A 22,802-nucleotide genomic window follows, 5' to 3' on the forward strand; every position below is an offset into this window, starting at 1 on the left:
TGTTGTAAGTTGGAGGACCATCCATAGAATATATGCTCATTTCATTGCAATTACCAGTCTGTTCATTAGTGATTTTTTTTAATTGGAATAATAAGATTGTATATATTCCAAGATTTCTTTTGGAGTCTACTTTAAAGGTTTTATATTTTTCTTTTCACTTTTTGAACAAATCAGAGACCAGAAATACGTGGAATGCTATTTTAAATAAGCCAAAAGTGTATTATAAAATTAATTTAATACTGCTTAAATGAAGAGAGAGAAAAAGACAAGAAAAAATCCAGCTGTTCAGACATTGGTGAGTATGTCTCACAATCCAAGTCAGCCTTCCTCATCAGAGGTAAGAAAATAATGTCTATCATTGTTTTTGAAAAGTTGATAAAGCAAAAATGAATTATATAAAGTATTAGAAATTGATTCCACCAGAGTCCCAACTTCATGTATCCCATTAACTGATACTACTATTTCATCTTTAACTCACTTTCTCTAGTATTCTAAGTTGAAACCTACAATAAAGTGATTCTATCACCTTTTTTCCTCCACTATTCTATGATGCCCTCCATAGGCTTGAATTTCATACACAGTCTTGGTCATTCTTGGCTCACACTTTGACTCCTTGCCCCTCTCTTGTTCTATTCTACTCCTTTGCAAAATAACAACCTAGTTAATTCATTTCTCTACCTATTCTGCACCTATTCCTTAGTAACTAAACATGAATGGATGAAAATATACCAGCATAAGGACTATTTCCACTTTAAATTCATGACCAGTAGAATCTTTTGCTTTTAGACATTCATACCCTCTGTCACTTATTCATTCACTCTTCTCTTCAACACAAGTGTTTCATACCTTCTCAAATCCCCAATACCTTTTCTCCATTCTCTCTTAAACCAACTTCAATCAAGCTTTCACCTTTCACAAAACTTTTCTTGCTAAAGTCACCTCTTCATTACTAAATCTAACCTTTTTAAAACTGGATTATCTCAGGATTCAGCTCTTTGTTCTATCTGCACTCATTACATGGTGGTCTCATCCAATCTAGTAAATTTAAATACCAACTTTATGGTAAGGATTTATATATTTTTATCGTCATCCCAGTCCTCTTTCCCAAACTTCAGATTCATGTCTACGTATATTCAACTGACTACTTGACATCTCTCTTTGGATGATCAATAGACATTTCAAATATAACATATCTGAAAGGGAATCTTTCCCTCTCCTGGAAACTTGCACTACCTGTGGCTATTCCCATCCCAGGTGATTGCAAATCTATTCTTTCATTATTTGAGCCCAAATGCCTTGGAATCACACTTGATTCTTCTTGCATACATGATTCCTACTTGAGTCTTTTCTCCCAAACTCTACATATACACAAAATTTGACTACTCACCTCTACTGCTAGCATATTAGTCTGTGTCACCATCCTCTTACACTTTAGTTACTCTAATAGTTTGATAATAAGTTCCCTTTTTTTGCCCCTTGCAGTCTATTTTGGCTATTATTGCTTTAACCTGCTATCAAATGTAGAAATACTTCACAGTAATTTGTGTCTCATAGTGTAATGCAATATGAAATATAAGTCACCATTTATAAAATACTCTTGCCTCGGATGGATAACTTGTGTCATTAGAAGGCTGTACCATTGACTATTTACAGGAGTTAAAGGGGTTGGAGAAATAAATGCCACCTTAAAGACAATGAGGTAAATTCATTCTATAAGATAATTGGCTCTATCACTTTAAAAAACTTATGTGACAGGGCTGGGGATATGGCTAGGGATCTTATAGTTGCCTAGCATGTGCAAAGCTCTAGATTCCACCATCAGCACCACACACACAAAAAAAAAAAAAAAAGAAAGAAAGAAAGAAAGAAAGAAAGAAAAACAATCTCAATATTTTGAAGAATCAATTGAGATTTTTAAAAACATAACAACTAAATGCAATATGTTATCCTCAATTTAATTCTAGGTTGAAAAAACATTTTGTGGACAATTGGAGAAATTTTAGGTTTGATATTAGTCTACATTAAGGAATAGTTAATTTTCTTTATGTGAAAATGGTACTGTGACTGTATTAAAGAAGTCCTTACTTTTAGAAGATGGATACCAAAGTATGAATATGTCTAATTTACTTTAAATATTTTATTGAGAGAGAAAAAAGAATTAACAAGAAAAATGTTAACTTTTGAATCTAAATCATATTTTGATTATTTGAAAATTCATAATATTTTTACTTATGTATATAAAATATATGCATCAAATTTTTCATAAAAAATTATAAAATATGTCAGGTCTTGCCATGCTTCTATTAAAACCCTTCATTGGCTTCCTATCTTGTAAGGTAAAGACCTTTAAATGGCTCAGAGGCCCTACTTAATTTCTTCCCCTTACCTCCTTTTTTCTCTGACTTTTATCTCCTACTATTCTTTTCCCACTCTTTCTTCTTCATTTATACTGGTACTCATAATGGTCACCTTAAAGCCTTTGGTTTAGCCCTTCCTGGAACTCCATTTCTTCCCTTGACTAGTTCATTCTTTCCCTTAAATCTTTACTCAGTTTCCACCTTTTCCCTGAAATCTACTATAAATATTCTTTGTAAAACTGAAGGCTTCTATAACCCTTATCCTCCCAATTTTCCTTACCTTGCTCTTATTCTTTTTTCCTAGTAATTACCCCTCTCTTATACAGTATATAACTTATTAGTGCTTTGTATTTATTGATTATTGTCTATATCACTCACAGAACCAGGACTAGTCTGAGGCAAATGAAATACTTGCTGTGGGTGAAAAATTTAAGGGAGCATCAAAAATTCAGTAAATCAAGATAAACATTTTAATACAATATTTTTTAAGTTAAATTTATTTCAAAAAATTCGTGGTGAACAAGATATTGATATTTTAAATAGACACAATCCAACAGTACTATGCATAGCAACTTTGAAGTCTAAAATTTAAAAAAAAAATGAACCCTACACATGTATATACCTTCTAATTACTTAAATAGTTAATGATTTTAATAAAAATATTATTGATGAGTTGCTTCTAGAAAGCCAAGAACATAAAATTATAATAAATTATGGTTTGGGTATAAATAAAATATTTAACCTTAAAATATATAAACTTTTAAAACTTGCAGTATTTTTCAACTACTTTGTTGTTATAGAAATATAGCACTCTTATAATATTGCTATAATGTTTATAATACAATGTTATAATTACTATAATATTGCTATAATGTTATTGTTATAGTAAACTCATTGAAGTATTATTTAGAAATATATATATATAAATGTTTAGTTCAAGAAATATTTTTCTCCTGTGACATATTAAAACATTTATATAAAAATAAAATCATATTTACTTCAAACTTGTTAAGGTTTTGCAGATACTTAATAGTATAGATAGGGAATAATCTTTCACATACTCTGCAGTTCAAAATGCAAAATGTGGCAAATTTTATTATCTGATCTATGCAAACATTTGAATTGTTGGTTTATTTTTTATATATCAAAAATATAGAAGTAATTACTTGGTAAAACTTGAGCAAAACCTTTAGTTCAAGGACCATTTTATGTCTAATAAAAATGACTAATATTAATAATAATAGGTCATATTAAAACTTTTAAAGTTTTCTCAGATATTTAATATTGCAGTTAAAGTAAAATGATTTCAAGGCTTTCACGTTTAATATGCAGTGAGTATTCAACCTTCCTTAGACTAAAAAAATTGAGACTGCAGTAATTGTTTCTGTTCTAGCCATCTAACTATTCTAAACAGAAGATTTCTAATTAGAGCCATAACAAAACATTAACAGAGAATTAGTTTTATACAAGCACAGACAAGTTTACAGTCATCCCCTACATCAAGAATAGATTCTTCCTGGAACTCTGGGAAGCAAATATGTTCCTGACAAACCACAGTATGAACCCTTTTGTAGGTGCTAAAAGCAAAGGATTGTACAAGGTCACTCTAGTGGAACTGATAAGAGAGAAGTCAGGGAGAGATAAAGATTGGTGATCAGAAAATTGATCTTTACCATATGGTATTCTTACTACAGGCCACAGACAAAAACACCATTCATCAAGGATATTGAGGTACTCTAGAAGCCAAGCCACATCTATTACAGTGTTTCCAAAGGAAATGTACTCCAGCTGGGGTTGTGGCTCAGTGGTAGAGTGCTTGCCTGGCATGTATGAAGCTCTAGATTTGATCCTCAGCATTACATACAAATAAATAGATAAAATAAAGGTATCGTGTCCATCTACAGCTTAAAAAAACATTAAAAATCCATAATGACCCAATTATACAATATTATCTGTCTGCTTTGAGCTCCTAGCACTGTGACTGGTATCTACTATGGGACTTAAATATAAATTTAATAAAAGGAAAGAAATGTACTCCAAACGAATATTTTGGGGTTCTTCATTTTGTTTGTGGGTTATTTTTGTTTTGTTTTATTTTGTTTTGTCTGTATGTTCAGAGGGATACATTATTCCATGTTTATTTTAGTTGTGTTTATTAAACTTAAAATTCTATAGGAGATCAATTGGGTTTTTTTTCAATTTTACAAACATTTTAACTGATATTCTTCTCATTCAGTTGGTGGAACTTCATGTTTTTTATGTCCCTGAAGGATCGTGGAACTATAAGTTAAATACTATTTCAATAGAAGTTATTAACAAATTTATTTCTGCTGGATTTATAAGGCAAGTATTTTGTGCATGTAACAAAATACCTAAAAAATATTTTTTTCTGCAGAGAAAAATATTTCCTAGAAATTTAAAAATTGTAAATGAAAAACATTTTGCCTATGTCATGGACCCATTCCTAATTTAATGAATATTGACAAACAGTACTATGTAGTAGTTAAATCAAACATAGCTGTAGGAATAGATGTCATTTGACCATAATATGCCACCCAGAGAATAGTGTATAATGTGTAAGAATTAAGGAACAAATTATCTAAAATTAAAAATCTGATGAAGAGCTGTGAATAATGGTTACAGCAATATATCCACTGTTATTTTCTTAGAATTCTTTATAAATATATGCAAAAGACTTGCATATGCAAGACCCTGAGTTCAATCCCTAGCATGGCAAAAAATAAAAATATAAACAAAGAACATAATTAAATGTATATACATATATTTATTTATTTATATATTTATATGTGTATATGTGTATTTTCAAATTCACAGAAACATGACACATGATCTGACCTCTTATTGTTAACGTCGCCTAGTTGAGTGCCTTTCTTCTTTATTTCCTCATCACTTTTCCAATCCTATTAGTTTCCTTTCTGTTCTAGAGCACATCAGAAATGGCCCTACCTCAAGACTCTTGTACTTTCTGTTCCTTTTGTCTAGAATACATTTTCTGCCCTTACCCTCTTATCTCATTCAGGTCTGTACCCAAATATGACTTGTTTGTGTATATATTCTTTGATCATTGTATTTTAAATAACAGCTACAGTCTCTTTTCCTTTTCCCTGCTTTACTTACTTAGCAGTGTCTTATCAATTATGTTTTTTACTGTGTATTTTGCTATTTTTCTTTCCCACCACTAGATTATAAAAGCTATGAGGGCATACATTTTTGTATGTTTTGTTGATTGCTGTTCTCTCATCCATTGGAACAATGTGACACATAATAGGTGCACAATAAATATTTGTTGATCAAACAATTGTTCATTGAATGAATTCTCTAATATTTCCCATAATATATCTTTAAAAAAACAAGTACTTAGAACAATGACATAATATTGTCTTTAAATTTTAGACATTGAGAAAAGATCCCTAATGGGCAAATATAGTAGAATCTGACCACATTTGATCATTAAACACATTTTAAGCACTAGATACTGTTAAACTTCCAAAATAAATATCTATGCCTAAGTCACTCTTTAATATATATGTAAAAACATAGATTACACGGAAATTTTGTTTTAGTCATAAAATTTGGAAGTGGAATAGCAAAATAGACAAACATTTTCCTTTTCAGTATTAAAATGACTTTTATAAATAGTATTCATTTACATAATTTTAGAAGATAGACTTAATTGTTTACTTTGAAAAATATTTGCTAAAGATTATAAAGTGCTAAGCAATGTAGAAATGTAATATAGTAAGCTCTGTCTGATAATTAAATCAACATTTATGTTTGAGATAACTAACATTATTGAACCATTAATATATCCAAACTCTTTCTTTCTACCTCATATAAGGCAATTTTATTACATTTCAGAGTATCTCCTCAACTTACTTTACAAGCCCTGAGGTTGCGCCTTGGTGAGTTCCTTGGTGAAGATGCTGTTGCAGAAAAATTTTTATTCCTGAAATGCATTGGAAATAATTTAGCTGTGGTAAGAGTTCTTATTTTTTCCTTCTGATTAAAGAAAAAGCATTCATTATCAAATTATGTATCTTAAATGCTTGTGAACTCAGCTTCTTAACATACTGTAAGATGTAATCTTAATCATAAAATATCACTAAGCACATAGATCATGAAAAATAGATCTCTTTGGCATGTTACCAGGCACTAAAATGGTGGGATGTGTCAATTTCCTTGAAAAGGAAGACAAAGTTAACTAATAATATCAATAATATATATTGTTTTTAAGCAAAATGTTTTTAAAAAGTACTTGTGTTGTAGCGAAAACAGAGTTCTTTTTTATTTGGGTCACAACTAGCCTTATTGGTTTTAAAATGATAATGTCCCCAATATATTTTTTGGTGTCAGCTATTACCTACTGAACACTTCTATTGGTAGTTTCTGTAATCTGATGGCAGGATATTCTAAGGGAGGACATTTTAGCTAAAATTTCCAATCTGTCAAGCCATCAGACATCAAAGTTTCTGATTTTTCCTGTCTATATATAAGGTTTATTTCTTTAATCAAAATTGTCAACATTTAAACTTCAAAATGTAGTGTATTCGTATGCCACTCAAGTTAACATATTATGTCACTGCCAGGTGTTCATTGATGTGATTATTTAATATTTAACTCTTATCATTAGATTTTAGTCCTTTGTGAGCAGGGACTTTATTTACCATTGTATTTATAACCAGTGCCCAACAAAGGTTTAAATCTTTATCAAACAAATTAAGTAATGAATGATAATGGATAATAAATCTCTCCCACCCGAAGTACTATTATAATTTGCAATGTAGGATTCCTAGATCAGTAGATAAATTTAAAAATGTTTTTGTTCTATTTAGTATGCCATAATATTAATTTACTGATTGTTAAATTAGTTCTCAGAGAAGAAAGGGAACATAATTTTTTGTTCTTTTTTTATTATATGTAAATTTATAAAATATCAACCACAGAATCCCAAGCTGGGAACTTAAACATAACTTAGATCAACTTCTAAAATCCTTCTAATATTTTCTTTTAAACAAATATTTATTGATATTTTATTTTCTAGAAAATGGATATGAATTCTTCCCTTAAAATATGTTCAGTGTAATGGTAAAATAAGTGGTGAAGGTAAAATATTATCTATAGTCACAAAAAAGAAAAAAGATTTTTTTCAGCAGAAGAAAGCAGAGTAGAGAAATTTGAGGAAGAAGCAATATATAAATTTGGATTTTGAAAGAAATATTTGGTCTTGTAAAAATGAAGTGTGTGAATGGCTTTCTGAGCAGAGAAAATAAGATGAGCATGGAAGTAGGAAAGCAGGCAACTAAGAAAGAATTGATTCATTTCATTAAACATTAACTGTGGGAAAGGGAATAGTGCCCGGCACAAAGTGACTCCATGTAAGATAGCCATAATTATTATTATTAAGTGATATAGAATTCTTATCATGTTGAGTGTGCAGAGAAAAGTTATGAAGTACTTTGTTGAATATCTTGAATGCCAGACTAATAGTTTGAATTTTTTTTTCTGAAATCTTGAGTTTTTCAGCAATAGAGTTACATGAGGGCTGGGGTTGTGGCTAAGGGGTAGAGTGCTCACCTAGCACACAGGTGAGGCACTGGGTTCGATCCTCAGCACCACATAAAAATAAATAAATAAAAATAAAGGCATTGTGTCTACCTACAACTAACAAAATGCTTTAAAAAAATAGAGTGACATAATGAGAGCTTTCAGTACAATAATTGGGTCTCACTGAGAAGTAACAAGAGACTAGAGACAGGGATTCCAGCAAGGAGGCTTTTACAGTGGTTCAGGCACGAGATAAAGAAAAACTAAGACTACCTCTCAGATTTCATCTACTACCATCTTCTCCTTGGTTCTACATACTTCAGCTCCAAACATCTTACTTTGGTCCTTACATATAACAGACATCTCTGATTTACCGTCCTTGCATTTACCTTGCAATCACTTTCCCTGAGTTTTGGATAGCTGGCTGCTCTTTGTAATTTGTTCGAGCTCAAATACATAATCTTTTCAAAAGGACTTTTCTTGATCATCCAGTTTTTAGAACTTTTTTTCTCCAACTTACTCTTTATTACATCACTCTGTTTTATTCTCATGAATCACATATCACAATCCTAAATTGTTTTTTTTAATTTAATATCTGCTTTCACAAGTAGAATGTGAGGTCTATGAGAGCAGTAACTTTGTCTTATTTATCATTGTATCCTCACCAAGTAGAACACCTGACATGTGGTATATCTTCAATATCTGCTAAAATAAATAAATTGAAAGCAAACTCTAGGGGTAGACTTTATGGGAAATAAGTCTACAAAATTGGACTCTGGAGTGATTACCAGGTTTTGAATCCTAACTTGGAAACTTCTATTTATAAAATCTTGGGCAAGTTACTTAATTTCTTTTTGCTTCAGTCTCCTCTGTTAACTGTAAGTAATGTTAGTGCCTATCACATGAGCTAACATATGCAATAACATAAAACAGTGCCCGGCACAAAGTGACTCCATGTAAGATAGCCATAATTATTCTTATTAAGTGACATAGAATTCCTATTATGTTGGGTGTACAGTGAGTAGAAAGAGAATTAAATTCTACATTTTTCTAAAATATAGCCATAGCTATTAGTTTTTAAATTTGATTTATATCATACAGATATATGCCTTTTACAAAAAAAGTGGAGGTAAAAATAATTGGAAAATTTCACAAAAGCTCTTATTTTTTTCTCATCTATTTGTTTCTAGGTGAAAGAAAAGCAAGAACCAGAACTGAAACTCAGATCATTTGCTCCTCCATACGTATGTAATGTGACATTTTAAACTGATGCTAATTTTAATTGGTTTTTTAATTATAAACTAATTTTTCAAATTTCCTATATGTTTTAGGCTCTTCAACCAGAATTATATTTGCTTCCTGTAATGGACCATTTAGGAAATGTTTATTCAGCATCATCATCAGTTACTTTAGATGGGCAGCAGACTAATAGTGATATTGCTGAAATTGATGGAACAATCCATAGACCAGTTAGTGAAACTTTATCAAAGGAAGAACTTGGAAAGGATCCCAATTTCTTAGAAAACACTTTGAAAGACCTTATTAACACGAATCAGGAAGAAGGTGATTTCAATTAAAATGGGAACAACAAAGAGGTTATTTTAAGTCCATGTGTTTTCCAAAGTGGTTGTACCTCAGTATCTTAGTACATAATTCAGGACCACAGTGTAAATTAAAATACCACTCAAAGCTTTATGGAGAGTAATTGCCCACTTCAATAGCCACTTGACCATATACTCTGTTCAGGAATACTGGGACTCTACTTTGGATATTTGTTTCCAAGATATCATTTTCTTGAGCCTTTAAATGACGTGTTCAGACAAAGAAGAAGGTAAAGATTCTCACTGAGCATCTCACTGGCATCAATAAACAGTAAATATTAGTGTGCCTAAGATTAAAGAAAGTGCCAAGTTTGAAACATCATCAAGTCCTAAACTTCCTATTGAACCATAATCTTGCCATTATATCAGATATTTTATATCTCCTTGTTTCTGTGCTCCACATTCTGAATAATTTCTTTAGATTTGTTTACTATTTTTTAGGTATTTAAAAATATCTCTATAAATCTTCTGGCTTGCATAATTTCAGATGATAGGTCTACTGTATTTTTATTTTTATTTCTTTTTTTCCCTCTGCTGTCTTTAAGATTTTACTTTGATTTTCAGCAGTATGATTATATATATATATATATATGTGTGTGTGTGTGTGTGTGTGTGTGTGTGTGTATAATTAAAGTACTATATATATATATATATATATATATATATATATATATATAGTACTTTAATTTTATTCAAATCTTGATTGGGGTTCTCTTCATTTTGCTTTTACTGTTACAAAGATCAACAGATACATGTCCTATACTCTTACCAAAATGTACCTTGATATCTATTGAGTTTTGTATCATTGTTTATTTTGATGGGGCATGGAGAGAGAGTAGTAGGTATATCCATTTTTTATTTATTTAGCATTGAATAAATCTTTTATAAAAAATTCTTTTCATTAGACTAAATAATTTTGGCAATGCCTGCTAGGAAATAAATGATAGTGGTCAAACTGAATTAAATGAATGTGGGCTTCAGGTTGCAAAATAGTTTGACAACCTTTGCAAAATGACTTTTCAAATATTAATTTGACATTTTTTTCTAAATTAAAAAATTATTTCTGGGGGGGGTGGAAATCTACATGAATGCTGCTAAGTTCATGGATCTTATGTTAATGTATAGATCATGTGGTACATTAATGTTAATGATTTAAAAACAACTCAAATGGAAAATGCTATTGAAATGAAGGGAGATTCTATAAATGAAAATTTATGTGATATTTTATGCTCTTTATTTATACAAACATTTTCCAGGAAAAGAGTTCCTCAGAAGACTATTTCAAAAGATGCTTTTGGTAAAAGCTGTCTTTTTTTTTTTTTTTAAGAAATACATGACAGTAGAGTGTATTTTGACCTATGATACATACGTGGAGTACAACCTATTCCAGTTAGGGTCCCATTCTTTTGGGTATACATAATGTGGAGTTATACTTGTCATGTATTCACATATGAACAAAGGAAACTTATAACCAGTTCATTCTACTGTCATTTCTATTCCCATCCCCTCTTCCTTCCCTTCATTCCCCTTTGTCTAATACAGTGAACTTATATTCTTCCCCTCCCTACCTTCCCTTGTTGTGGGTTAGCATCCACATACTAGAGAGAACATTTGGCATTTGGTTTTTTGGTATTGGCTTATTTCACTTAGCATGATGGTCTCCTGTTCCATCCAATTACAGGCAAATGCCACAATTTCATTCTTCTTTATGGCTGAATAATATCCCATTGTATATGTATATCATATTTTCTTTATACATTCATCTGTTGAAGGGCAATGAGGCTGGTTCCATAGCTTTGCTATTGTGAATTGAGGTTCTATAAACATTGATGTGGCTGCATCCCTGTAGTATGCTTATTTTAAGTCCTTTCAGTACAGGCTGAAGAGTGGGATAAATGGTGATCCCATTCCAAGTTTCCTGAGGAATCTCCATGTTGCTTTCTACAGTGGTTGTACCAATTTGCAGTCCTACCAGCAATTTATGAGTGAATCTTTTCCCTCACATCCTTACCATCATTTATTGTTACTTGTATTCATGATAATTGCCATTCTGACTGGAGTGAGATGAAATCTCAGTGTAGTTTTAATTTGCCTTTCTATAGAAATACAAATGGTTAAAAGTATCTTGAAGACAAAGTTTGGGTAGAGCCCACTTTACTTCCTCTCTCAGAATCATGTTGCTCATAGAGAACTTCTGCAATACAGTTGCTTTTGTGTGTGTATAAGGGAGTTGTGTGCCTGTTTAGTGTTGTTTAATTCATTGTCTCCCAAACTGAGCTGAACAAAGAATTTTCTTTTCACATAAAGTAATGTTTCATGAAAATCACTTTGTAAATTGTTACCTTTTATCTATATAGTAAAGTTCATGAGGAATATGAAATATAGGACATGATTGTAATATATACATAGAAAATTTTATTTTAGTATTTTCTGAATATTCTGAACTTTTTTTTATCATGCATGCACATCAACATCAGCTGAGGAAATAGCTACTCCTAAAGAAAGCCCAATTGTAAAATATCACATTGGAAATTCTGAGTTACCAGGATCATTGGAAAATTCAAATGATTATTTTACCAACAAAAAAAGGTGATTAGTACAGATGCTGATTTCACATGTTATAATCTAAACTATAAGAAAAAGAATGTGATGTCCAGACTACTGATATAAAAACTTAATTGGAACAAAGATATGATTGATACTATTGATCTTTAATTATAATTACCTTGATTCTCATATTTATTGTTATATATGAATGTTCCTCTCCAATATAATGAGGGATTATTTATTAAGTTTATTGATGTTGTGGTCTTTTTGTCATCAGGGACAATTGATGACAGAAAAATTTCTCTTTGTTTTGCCTTTGTTTAGGACTAATTCTTCTACCTCTCTTAAGTTCTTGGCTACAGATAAACTAATCAGTATATTTGAGTTTTACATTGCCATCATTTCATTAAAAATTAGAGCACTTAGATAACAGTTTTGCTTATAGTCTTTTGAAATTTTGATGAGGGTTTTATTCACAAACTATAAAAATATATTTCTAAAATTTCCAGTTACTTTACTTTGTCAGAGACATTGGACTATGATTTGAATTTAGCTATGGTATAATGAAATATGATTTTATTAACTCATACTAAATGTAGTTTATGTTAATCATTAAGAGTTTGAGAGAAAATATGATAATAACTCCAGGCTTTGTTGTTTTAAAGTGATGGAATTTCAATATGTTTCCCCGGCTGGTACTAAACTCCTGGGCTTAAGTGATCCTCCTACCTCAACCTCCCAAGTAACTAGGACTACAGAAGCACACCTCCCACCCAGTTTTCAGGCTAATTTAAAATTTTTAATGTTATATTTGGGTTTATATACACCAAATAAAATATGTAAAATATTCATATGTGAATATGAAAGTTAATATTCATGGAATTATATTTTAATATGACTTTCAAATCTGTCCTATTAAGTCAGTTTCTTTGGAAAAATGAAGAAGATACAACCAACAGTAGAAGACAGGACAGTCAGGTATGATTTTAAAATTTTGATTTAACTTCAGCATTATATCATAATATTTATACATATAGAAATTGAAATTATACTGAAGATTAAGATAAAATTTAAGTTTTCTGATTGTAATACCAGAAAATGTCTATTTTTCTAATATCAATACTGTCACTGGTAGTCCAGCTTTTGCTTTTGCTTTTATGCCTGAATGAGAGAGAGGATAAATTAGGTTATCCACCAAAGACTTTTTGGATTTTCATCTCAATTGTTTTTACTACTTTTAAGGTACACTGACCTTTACTTAACTGGCAACTTCGGGAGCTAAATTATAATATAATATGTTGATACCTGTCTTTGATTAATTCAGCTCTTTAGAACAGATTTCTCTAGTGTGTTTCTAGGAAGTGTTTCTAGGAAGTAGGTGGTTAGTACCAGTTACTAGCTCTATGGCCTTGGATATGTTATCTAATTTGAATAGTAATATTTAAAGGAGTTAACAAACGCTGTTCCACATCACCAGCTCATTCTCTAGAAATGGAGAAACAGGAAAATTTTGAAAATATTTGTAGGATTAATTTAGTTGCTAAAAATACTAGTTTTAATAATAGTTAACAATGAGTCCCAACTAACTGTCACTAAGTGTTTTACACATTTTGATTCATTTAATCCCCAAAACACCCTATGAGCCAGGTCATGATTATCATCTTCATTTTACAGATGAGGAAACTGAGGCACAGAGAGATTCAGTGGCTTGCTCAAATCATAAGTTCAGCTAGTAAATATTGGAAAGGGGATTGGAGGTGTCAGGGTCTAGGCTGGCTCTAGAATTCATCTTTTTATAATAACTCTAAATAATAATAACAATCTAGAAACAACTAATTATATAACGTTTATTGAGCTAACCACTGTTCTAAATGCTTTTCATATGTTAGTCCATTTAATTGAACAACTTTTAAGAAGGTTCTATTATCTACCTTTCAGATCAACAAACTAAATTTGTTACATTACATTAACTTTTCCATGGTTACAAGTCTTTCCTACTCATTCAGCAAAACCCCAACACTAGTTTACAAAACAACAAACCTCAAATGAGTCTTTAATTCTGCCATACACTATGTATTCCTGATCCATTGCTACTCTTCTAAACAACTCTGCCATATCTTCTCTCTTTTTAAAATTTCTTTAAATTAATTAATTTTACAGTAGAATGTATTTTGACACATAGTACACAAATGGAGCACAACTTCTCATTCCTCTGGCTGTGCATGGTTCAGAGTCAGTGTAACCATATATCGTACTTCTCTTCAAACCATCAATACCTCCTTTCTTTTGCAACCTGTGATAATTTGTCCTTGCAAAAATAGGAGAAATTTGAAGAGAACCACAACATCTCAATGTACAGAGTGAAGTTGGAGTTGAGGTTTAGTTTTTCCTCAGATATCCAGTTCTTCTCCATGATTTGTTGATATTCTATTTTTCCTTTTGTGTTACTCAAAAAGCAACTGACCATAAATAAGGTCTTAGACAATTTCTGGTCTCCTTTTCTGTTCAGTGATCTTTTTTCTGTCTTACACCAGTAATACACCACCTTCATTACAGAGGCTTTATAGTAGTTTTTTGATATCATATAGCATAATACTTCCATATGAATTGGCTTCTTGCCTTCTGCCTAGTTCTAGTGATGGCCTCAAAGATAGTAATTTCAGTAATGGAAAAGTCATTCCAAGGGAGAAAACCTAGAACCTACTCCTTCAGTCTTTCTGTTGCACTTAATTTCCTTTATAAAATTCCTTCCTGCTTAAACTTGTGCTGAACTGATTCAGTATTTGATATAGAAAGTGAAATATGAGAAACAAACTCTTGAAAATGAGAATCCCAAACTTGTTATTAAAAAATAATTACAAAATTTTGCTAATTTGTGCTAGTAGAAATTTAGAATATTACTGGGAATAAATTAAGACCAGAAATGAAGGACTATAACTATTGATTGATGCAATTTTAAAAGAATGGGTATACTCATCAGAGATTCTGAATTTAATGTGCTAGCTTAAGCAGTTATGAGTGGTAAAAAATATTTTGCTAAATTGACAAACAGGTTGACAAGAACCTGGACTATATGATAACTAAGCTAAATAAATTTAGAATGCTAGAAATTTCTTGGAAAAATTAGAGCAAGAAATGCAAAGATGTCAGGAGATAGCAACTGGTTTTCATAGACTCCTTCATCCATTTAATCAAATGGTAAGGAATATATTGGAATAGCAAGCCTAGCGTTCTTAACAAAACCTTATAATGACAGTTTTATGTGGACTGAAATGAAGACAGGAGAATGTATTCCTTGGTTTCCTTAGAGATCACAGGATTTGAGTGGCTAATTTATACCATTTTACTTTACAATAAAAAGCTGATTATAAGGATGTTTGAGAAATCCTTAACAATAAAGATGCAAGGTATCCTTAATACTAATTGATCATGGTGTTCCTCAGAATTCAATGGGCAAGTGCATCAGTAAGTTCTTTATCTGTGTAATCAAAACTTATTTTATTTTAGCAAATGGAAATCTACCTGGAATAACCATATCCCCTTATTGATTTACCATTCTTCAACTAGTTTACATACCTAAAACCCTTTGAGTGAAAGAGAGGCCAGGTATTCTTCAGGAGAGACCCTATTGCCCAGCCACATGTAAAAATGGACTATAAATTTTCTCTTTTATCTGACATAAAGAGATTAGAGGCTGTTACTAGGGTAAATTCATTGGAGAAAATTAAGTACCCATACTTTTTGGATTAGTGAACAATGGTTTTAACTTGACTAAAATCTCTGGGACCTGAATACCTTTGTGTTCCACCAATAGCATGGATGCATAAAGGGGTCAGATAATAAATAAAGTTTTGGCTAAATCTACCTTATAGTGTGCCAAAAAGGTTTGCAAATCCTTGTAGTTGTTTCCTGGATTCCGAATGCATACTTTAAAAGGAGTTAGCAACTGACAGAATCCCCATAATGCCTCTCTGACGTTTGAGCATGGGCAATGAGGAACTTAAGACAGGGCCAAGTAAAATGTGATGGAACTGCCTTTTCCTTACCAAAATAACAAAGCACTATCAGACTTCCAGAGGAACTGTAGAGTCTTGTGCCATAATCAAAACCTGAAAATAACCAAGTGTGGTGGCACACACCTATCATCCCAGTGGTTTGGGTGCTAGGTAGGAAGATTTCAAGTTCAAAGCCAACCTCAGCAAAAGTGAGGTGCTAAGCAACTCAGTGAGACCCTGTCTCTAAATAAAATACAAAATAGGGCTGGGGATGTGGCTCAGTGGTTGACTGCCCTTGAGTTCAATCCCCATTACCTACCACCCCCCAAAAAAAGAAAACTTGAAAATAGTAGAGAGGGTAATTCTTACCATAGCCACGTTCAACTCACCTCATTATTATATGTAGATGATTGATGAGTCTTAGCCAACAGAAGGTGAAGTTGTAGCTACTACTCTTTACTATAACAAATTATCACAGCCTCATGCTCCTGTTATGCCACTCTGGATCTGGAAGATGTCTTCTTCTCCATCCCAGTTAAGAGAGAAAACCAAAAGTAATTTTCTTTCAACAAGTAAAAACAGAAGGAGACCTTCATTTTTTTTGCCTAAGGCTGTCTGTCAATCTAGTTCATAAGGAATTGATCCCCTTTGGACCTGGTAAGCAGGAAATAACGAAAAATACTCTATATATCTTAGGTGAGACAATGTTTATTAGAGGGTGGATATAAGCCTCTAGAAAATTCAGGAGCTTGAAGGACAAAAGATAGCAGATTAGAGGAAGGTTACATTTCCAGTTGCTCTGTGCTCAGGATTCAAGCAATGGGAGAATTCTCAGAGAGGTGAGTGAAAGAGGGATTTCACTAAAATTCATTACCGAACAGTCAAGAGTTTCTTAGAGACTGATAAATTCAGGTGCATTGAACAACAACAACAAAAAAAAAAAAAAAAAAAATAAGAATGACTACACTGGAGCCAAGCCAGTTGCTGCAGTGGCAATGGCAGCAGCAGTGGTGGTGGTGCTAGTTTATCACAGAATGAAAAGATAACACACTGAGAAAAACGTAACAGAAAAAAATTGGCACAGAAACCTATAGATCAGAAAAGCAGCCTAAATTTAGCTGATCCAGACTGCACAACAAACTGGTGTTTGAAAAGTGCTCTATATTTCTCAACTAGCCAGTGGAGATTAGCAGGAACCATTTGAGGAGGTCATGCTGCAGCTTGTTGTTGTCAAGCCTGTAAGATCATAGCCAGCATTGATTGAGAAATCGTCATAGACATCACAGAAATCCAGAGGATCATTATGGACTATTTTGAAAACTTATACTCCAGTAAATTGGAAAACCTAGACGAAATGGATACATTTTTAAACACATATGACCTACCAAAACTGAATCAAGAGGAAATAGAAAAAAATCTAAACATACCAATAACTAGCAATAAAATAGAAGCACTATCTTCCAAAAAAGAAAAACCCAGGACCAGATGGATTCTCAGCTAAAGTCTACCAGAACTTTAAAGAAGACAATGCTTCTCAAATTATTCCATGAAATAGAAAGGGATGAAACACTTTCAAATTCATTCTATGAAGCAAGTATCACACTGATAACAAAATCAGGTAAGGACACATAAAGGAAAGAAAACTATAGATCAGTATCCCTTATGACCTTAAATGAATTAAGCACTTTATTAAGAAGATTGTACATCATAACTAAGTTAATTTTATCCCAGGAATACAAAGATGGTTGAACATACATACACAAATCAGTAAGTGTAATTCATCACATAAATAAAATTAAGGACAAAAATCATTTAGTTATCTCAGATTCAGAGAAAGCTTTTGACAAAATTCAGCACCACTTCATAATAAAAACGCTGAAGAAACTAGGGATAGAAGGAACCTATCTCAATATCATAAAGGCTATATATGAAAAACCCAAAGCCAACATCATAGTGAATAGGAAAAAACTGAAAGTATTTGCTTTAAAACCTGGAACAAGTTCATTCTCACCACTCCTATTTAATATAGTACTAGAAATGCTAACCAGAACAATTATACAAGAGAAGGAAATAAAAGGGATAAAAATAGGAAAGGAAGAACTCATATTATTACTGTTTGGAAATGATATGATCCTATACTTAGAAGATCCCAAAGGTGCCACCAAAAGACGGCTAGAGCTAGTAAACACATTCAGCAAAGTAGCATGTTACAAAATTGACATACAAAAATCAGTAGCTTTCCTATATACCAATAATGAGTCTGCTGACACAGAAATCAGGAAAACAATCCCATTCACAATAGCCTCAACACACATACATACACAAACAACAAAAAAAAAAAAAAAAAAAAAAAAAAAACCTAGAAATTAACCTAACCAAGGAGGTAAAGATCTCTACAATGAAAACTACTGAACATTGAAAATGAAACTGAAGACTACACAAGATGGAAAGACCTCCCATGTTCATGGATAGGCAGAATATATTCATGGCTATATTACCAAAAGTAATATACAGATTCAGTACAATCCCCATCAAGATATCAATGACATCCCTCACAGAACTAGGAAAAAAAACAGTCCTAAAATTCATTTGGAAGAATAAAAGACCCAGAATAACCAAAGCAATTATAACCTAAAAAGGTAATGCTGAAGGCATCACAATACTTGACCTCATATTATACTACAGAGCTATAGTAACAAAAACTAAATGGCACTGGCATAAAACAGATACAGAGAGCAATGGTATAGGATAGAAGACACAAACATACCACACATCTACAGTCCTTGACAAAGATGCCAAAATCATACATTGGAGAAAAGACAGCTTTTTAAACAAATGGTACCGGGAGAACTGGTTATCCATATGTGGAAGAATGAGACCAGACCCTTATCTCTCACTTGGCACAAAAATCAATTGAAAATAGATCAAAGACCTAGGAATTATAAAAGAAACTCTGCAACTTCTAGAAGAAAATATAGGGTCAACATTCCAACATATAGGCATAGGAACAACTTTTTCAATAAGATCCCTAAAACTCAGGAAATATTGGCAAGAGTTAATAAATGGGATAGCATCAAACTAAAAAGCTTCTTCACAGCAAAAGAATGTGAATAGAGAACCTACAGAATGGGAAAAATCTTTGCTAGTTACTCTTTTGACTCTGAGGATTAATATTCAGAATATATGAAGAACTCCAAAAACTTAACATCAACAAAACAAATAATCCAATAAATAAATGGGCAAGTGAGTTAAACAGACATTTATCCAAAAAACAAATACAAATGGCCAACAAATATATGAAAAAATGTTCAATGTCATTATCAACTGGGAAAATGCAAATCAATATTACATTATGATTTTATCTCCCTCCAGTAGGAATGGCAGCCATCAAAAATACAAAAAGTATAAATGCTAGCGAGGAAATGGAGAAAGAGGAACACTTTACATTGTTGGTGGAACTGTAAATTAGTACAACCACTGTGGAAATCAGTATGAAGTTTCCTCAAAAGATTAGGCATGGAACCACCATATGGTATTTATCCTAAAGAATTAAAAGTCATCATACTATAGGGATACATGCATACTCATGTTTATAGTAGCATAATTCACAATAGCCAAACTATGGAACCAGCCTAGGTATCAACCATCAATGTATGAATAGATAAAAGAAAATGTGGTATATATACACACTGGAGTTTTATTCATCCATAAGAAGAATAAAATAATATCATTTGCAGGAAAATGGAGAACATAAGACCATTATGTTAAGTTAAATAAGCCAAAATCAGAAGATCAGGGGTTCTATGTTTTCTTTAAACTGTGGAAGTTAGAGAGGAAAAAGGAAAAGAAAGGTGGTGGGGGAGAATCTCATGAAAATTGAAAGAAGATCAGTAAAGGAGAGAATAGAGGGGCCAGGGAGAGAGAGGAGACCAGGGAAAGGACAAATACTGGAGAATGGTATTGGCCAGATTACATTGTTATATTGTGTACATGTGTGAATGTGTAACAACAAATCTCACCATTAGATACAACTATAATACACCAATAAAAAATGTGGAAAAAAATTCATGATCTTACCAATTTTTCTGGATGTCCATGAGTAGAGACTTGTTGAGCTATCTCCTTTAAAGTGAAAGCAGGCTTTTGTACTTTGTCCCAGGTACCATTGACAATGAGACAAAACACTTGATAATCACTTTCAGAATTTGGAGAGAAATTTGGAGCATTCGGATATGCTGCTCTAAACCCTCCCCCTCCCCCTCCCCTCCCCTTCCCCTCCCCCTCGTCCTCCTCCTCCTTCTCTAATTTTGAAGACTGAATAGGACTGAGTAGTAGCAAACTGAGAGTACTCAAACAAGACAAAAACTTGCATGGTGATCCAAGAGACCCTGCAAGCAATGTTGCCACTTGTGTTTTAATGTTCAATTCAATAATACTAGATAGATACACAGAAGAATGTCTGTACAAATCCCGGTAGGACAATCACAGCTCAGATCCCTTGGATTTTGGAGCAAAGGCATGCCATCAGTTAATAATTCTATTGCTGATGAATGTTTGCATTGTTTCCAACTTGAACCTATTATCAACAGTACAGACAAGAGAGGAATATATATATGTCTAGAATTTTGGGAAAAGCCTATCTATAGCAATTAAATCATGCCAAATTTTGTTCCAAAATTGTACAAATTTACACTCTGACTGGGAATCCAAGAGATTTTCTGTTTCTCTACATCTTCAATAACACATGCTGTCTTCACACTTTAAAATTACAGGAAATCTGGTGGGCACTTAATTCTATTTCACTGTGGTTTACATTTCTCTGGTTATCTATGAATTTGATCATCTTTTTGTATTTTACTGACCCCATTTTGATAACTTTAATTTAATGAGCTATCAAGTATTTCTATTGGGTTCTCTGCTATTTAGGAGACAGGCAGTTTTAAATATATTGTAGGAATTTTAAATATACTCTAAAAGATAGAACTTTGCTACTTACCTGTTTTATAAATATCTCCTTTCCTACTTTGTGGCTTGTCTGTGTTCTACTTTGCTGATATTTGACATTCTTACTTATTTTTCTACATTCTCTCTCTTAGACTGAGAACAATATCTTAGATTCTCCTTTAAGTACCACGACTAAATATCCTTGCATTTCTTGTGATTTCTAAAAATATATTTGTATGTATTATTACTTTTCATTTTGAAATAATATATCAGTAATGTGGTTTTGGCCTGAATTATTATTTATTGAATATTGAGATAATCTGATTTCTTTTTGCATTTATTTGCTATATTCTCATTCCTCACCCTCCTCTTTATTTCAGCCTTTCTGAATCACTTTGTTTTGGGTGTCTCTCTTGTATATAAAGTTGGATTTTATTTTGTGAACCATCTAAAAAATCTTTATTTAGATGAGTTATATCCATTTAAGTTATTAATAGGACTGATATGTTTGGTCTTAGATATGTCATTTTGTTTTATTTTTCTTTTATTTTTTATTGGTTATTCAAAACATTACAAACTCTTGACATGTCATATTTCATACATTCGATTGTCATTTTGTTTTAGATTATAGTTATTGTGTCATGTTTGCTTTTTTATTTTTCCTTCTGGCATTTAGGAAGTTTTGAATTTTTACTGTAGTGTTTACCTTTATACTGGTATTCTTGGTATTTCATTTTTTCTTTTTAAAAATGTATGCTTTTTCTTTTGACTTATTACCTCTAAATTTATGCTCTGACTTCTGCTTACTATATTTGGGGTAATCAAAAGACTTGCTCCACTTTTACCTTTTTTCCTTCCTTTGAATTTATTTTTAGTTGTGTTGTTTCCACTTTAAGAATATGATATTTTGTACTATCCTTACAGTCTAATCTCCTCACCTCTCCTGTTGTTTTCATTCTCTTTTTAAAATTTAAAAACTTTTTTTTTTAGTTGTAGACACACACAAAACCTTTATCTTATTTATTTTTATATGGTGCTGAGGATCAAACCCAGTGCCTCACACACGCCAGGCAAGCACTCTTCCACTGAATTGCACAGCCCCTCTTTAAAAAAAAATTTATGGTGTTTACTGATATCTGCAAATGCTTGATTAATTATATTTAATATACATTGGTAATGTCAATTTTTTCTCTTCTTCCAGGTTGTTTTTGTTTTGATTTCAACCCTCAATTTTTAGGTTTCCTTCATAAGTAACTCTCTGGATCCTAGATTATTTTGTGGATGGCTCATGTTTATTGATTTACTTGATTTTTCTGTTAGAATACTAACAGGTATTCTTAGGAAGTTATGATCTATTTAGTTTCTTAGATCAGGAGCACCCTCTTCTGTTGTTATAGTGAAATGCAATTCTTTCCTTTTTGTAAATATTGCCTTTTGAGGAAGGGGTCTGGTTTTGATTTTTGTATTGTTTTTTATTCTTTCATACTAGCTTATCAATGGAGAGTTTATCTTGGACATTTTCTTATTTTCTCTTATCTACTAACCCCTTAAGAGACACCTCTCCCATCCAAAGCTTTTTCCTTTCTCTCAGAAACTGTCTTCCCATGATTATTACCTCTGGTCTCCTACATTTTTTAGGCCCTTTCTTTTGGGCCCTCATAGAAAGTACTGTGATCTATAGGTCATCTCCTTGTTCTTAGTACTTCTCTGCTCCAGTGGGGTCTTTCCTTCCTGATATTTCCTATGTTATCTATGTGTAGTACTCCCTATAGAAAATCTACATCTGACTCTGC

General features: G+C 32.1%; 1 protein-coding gene across 1 annotated transcript in view; it reads left to right on the plus strand.

Moving 5' to 3' along the window:
* Window positions 1–301: 301 nt before the first annotated feature.
* Window positions 302–22,802, plus strand: part of Spata1 (spermatogenesis associated 1) — a 37,691-nt gene continuing 15,190 nt past the window's right edge. Inside the window, exons 1-7 of the mRNA XM_077791347.1 lie at window positions 302–337; window positions 4,594–4,700; window positions 6,237–6,354; window positions 9,113–9,166; window positions 9,254–9,485; window positions 12,001–12,112; window positions 12,991–13,048. Of these exons, the coding sequence (XP_077647473.1) occupies window positions 302–337; window positions 4,594–4,700; window positions 6,237–6,354; window positions 9,113–9,166; window positions 9,254–9,485; window positions 12,001–12,112; window positions 12,991–13,048 (717 nt within the window). The remainder of the gene's footprint in view (window positions 338–4,593; window positions 4,701–6,236; window positions 6,355–9,112; window positions 9,167–9,253; window positions 9,486–12,000; window positions 12,113–12,990; window positions 13,049–22,802) is intronic.

The sequence above is a fragment of the Urocitellus parryii genome, chromosome 11 (assembly GCF_045843805.1).
Source record: "Urocitellus parryii isolate mUroPar1 chromosome 11, mUroPar1.hap1, whole genome shotgun sequence".
Taxonomy (NCBI): domain Eukaryota; kingdom Metazoa; phylum Chordata; class Mammalia; order Rodentia; family Sciuridae; genus Urocitellus; species Urocitellus parryii.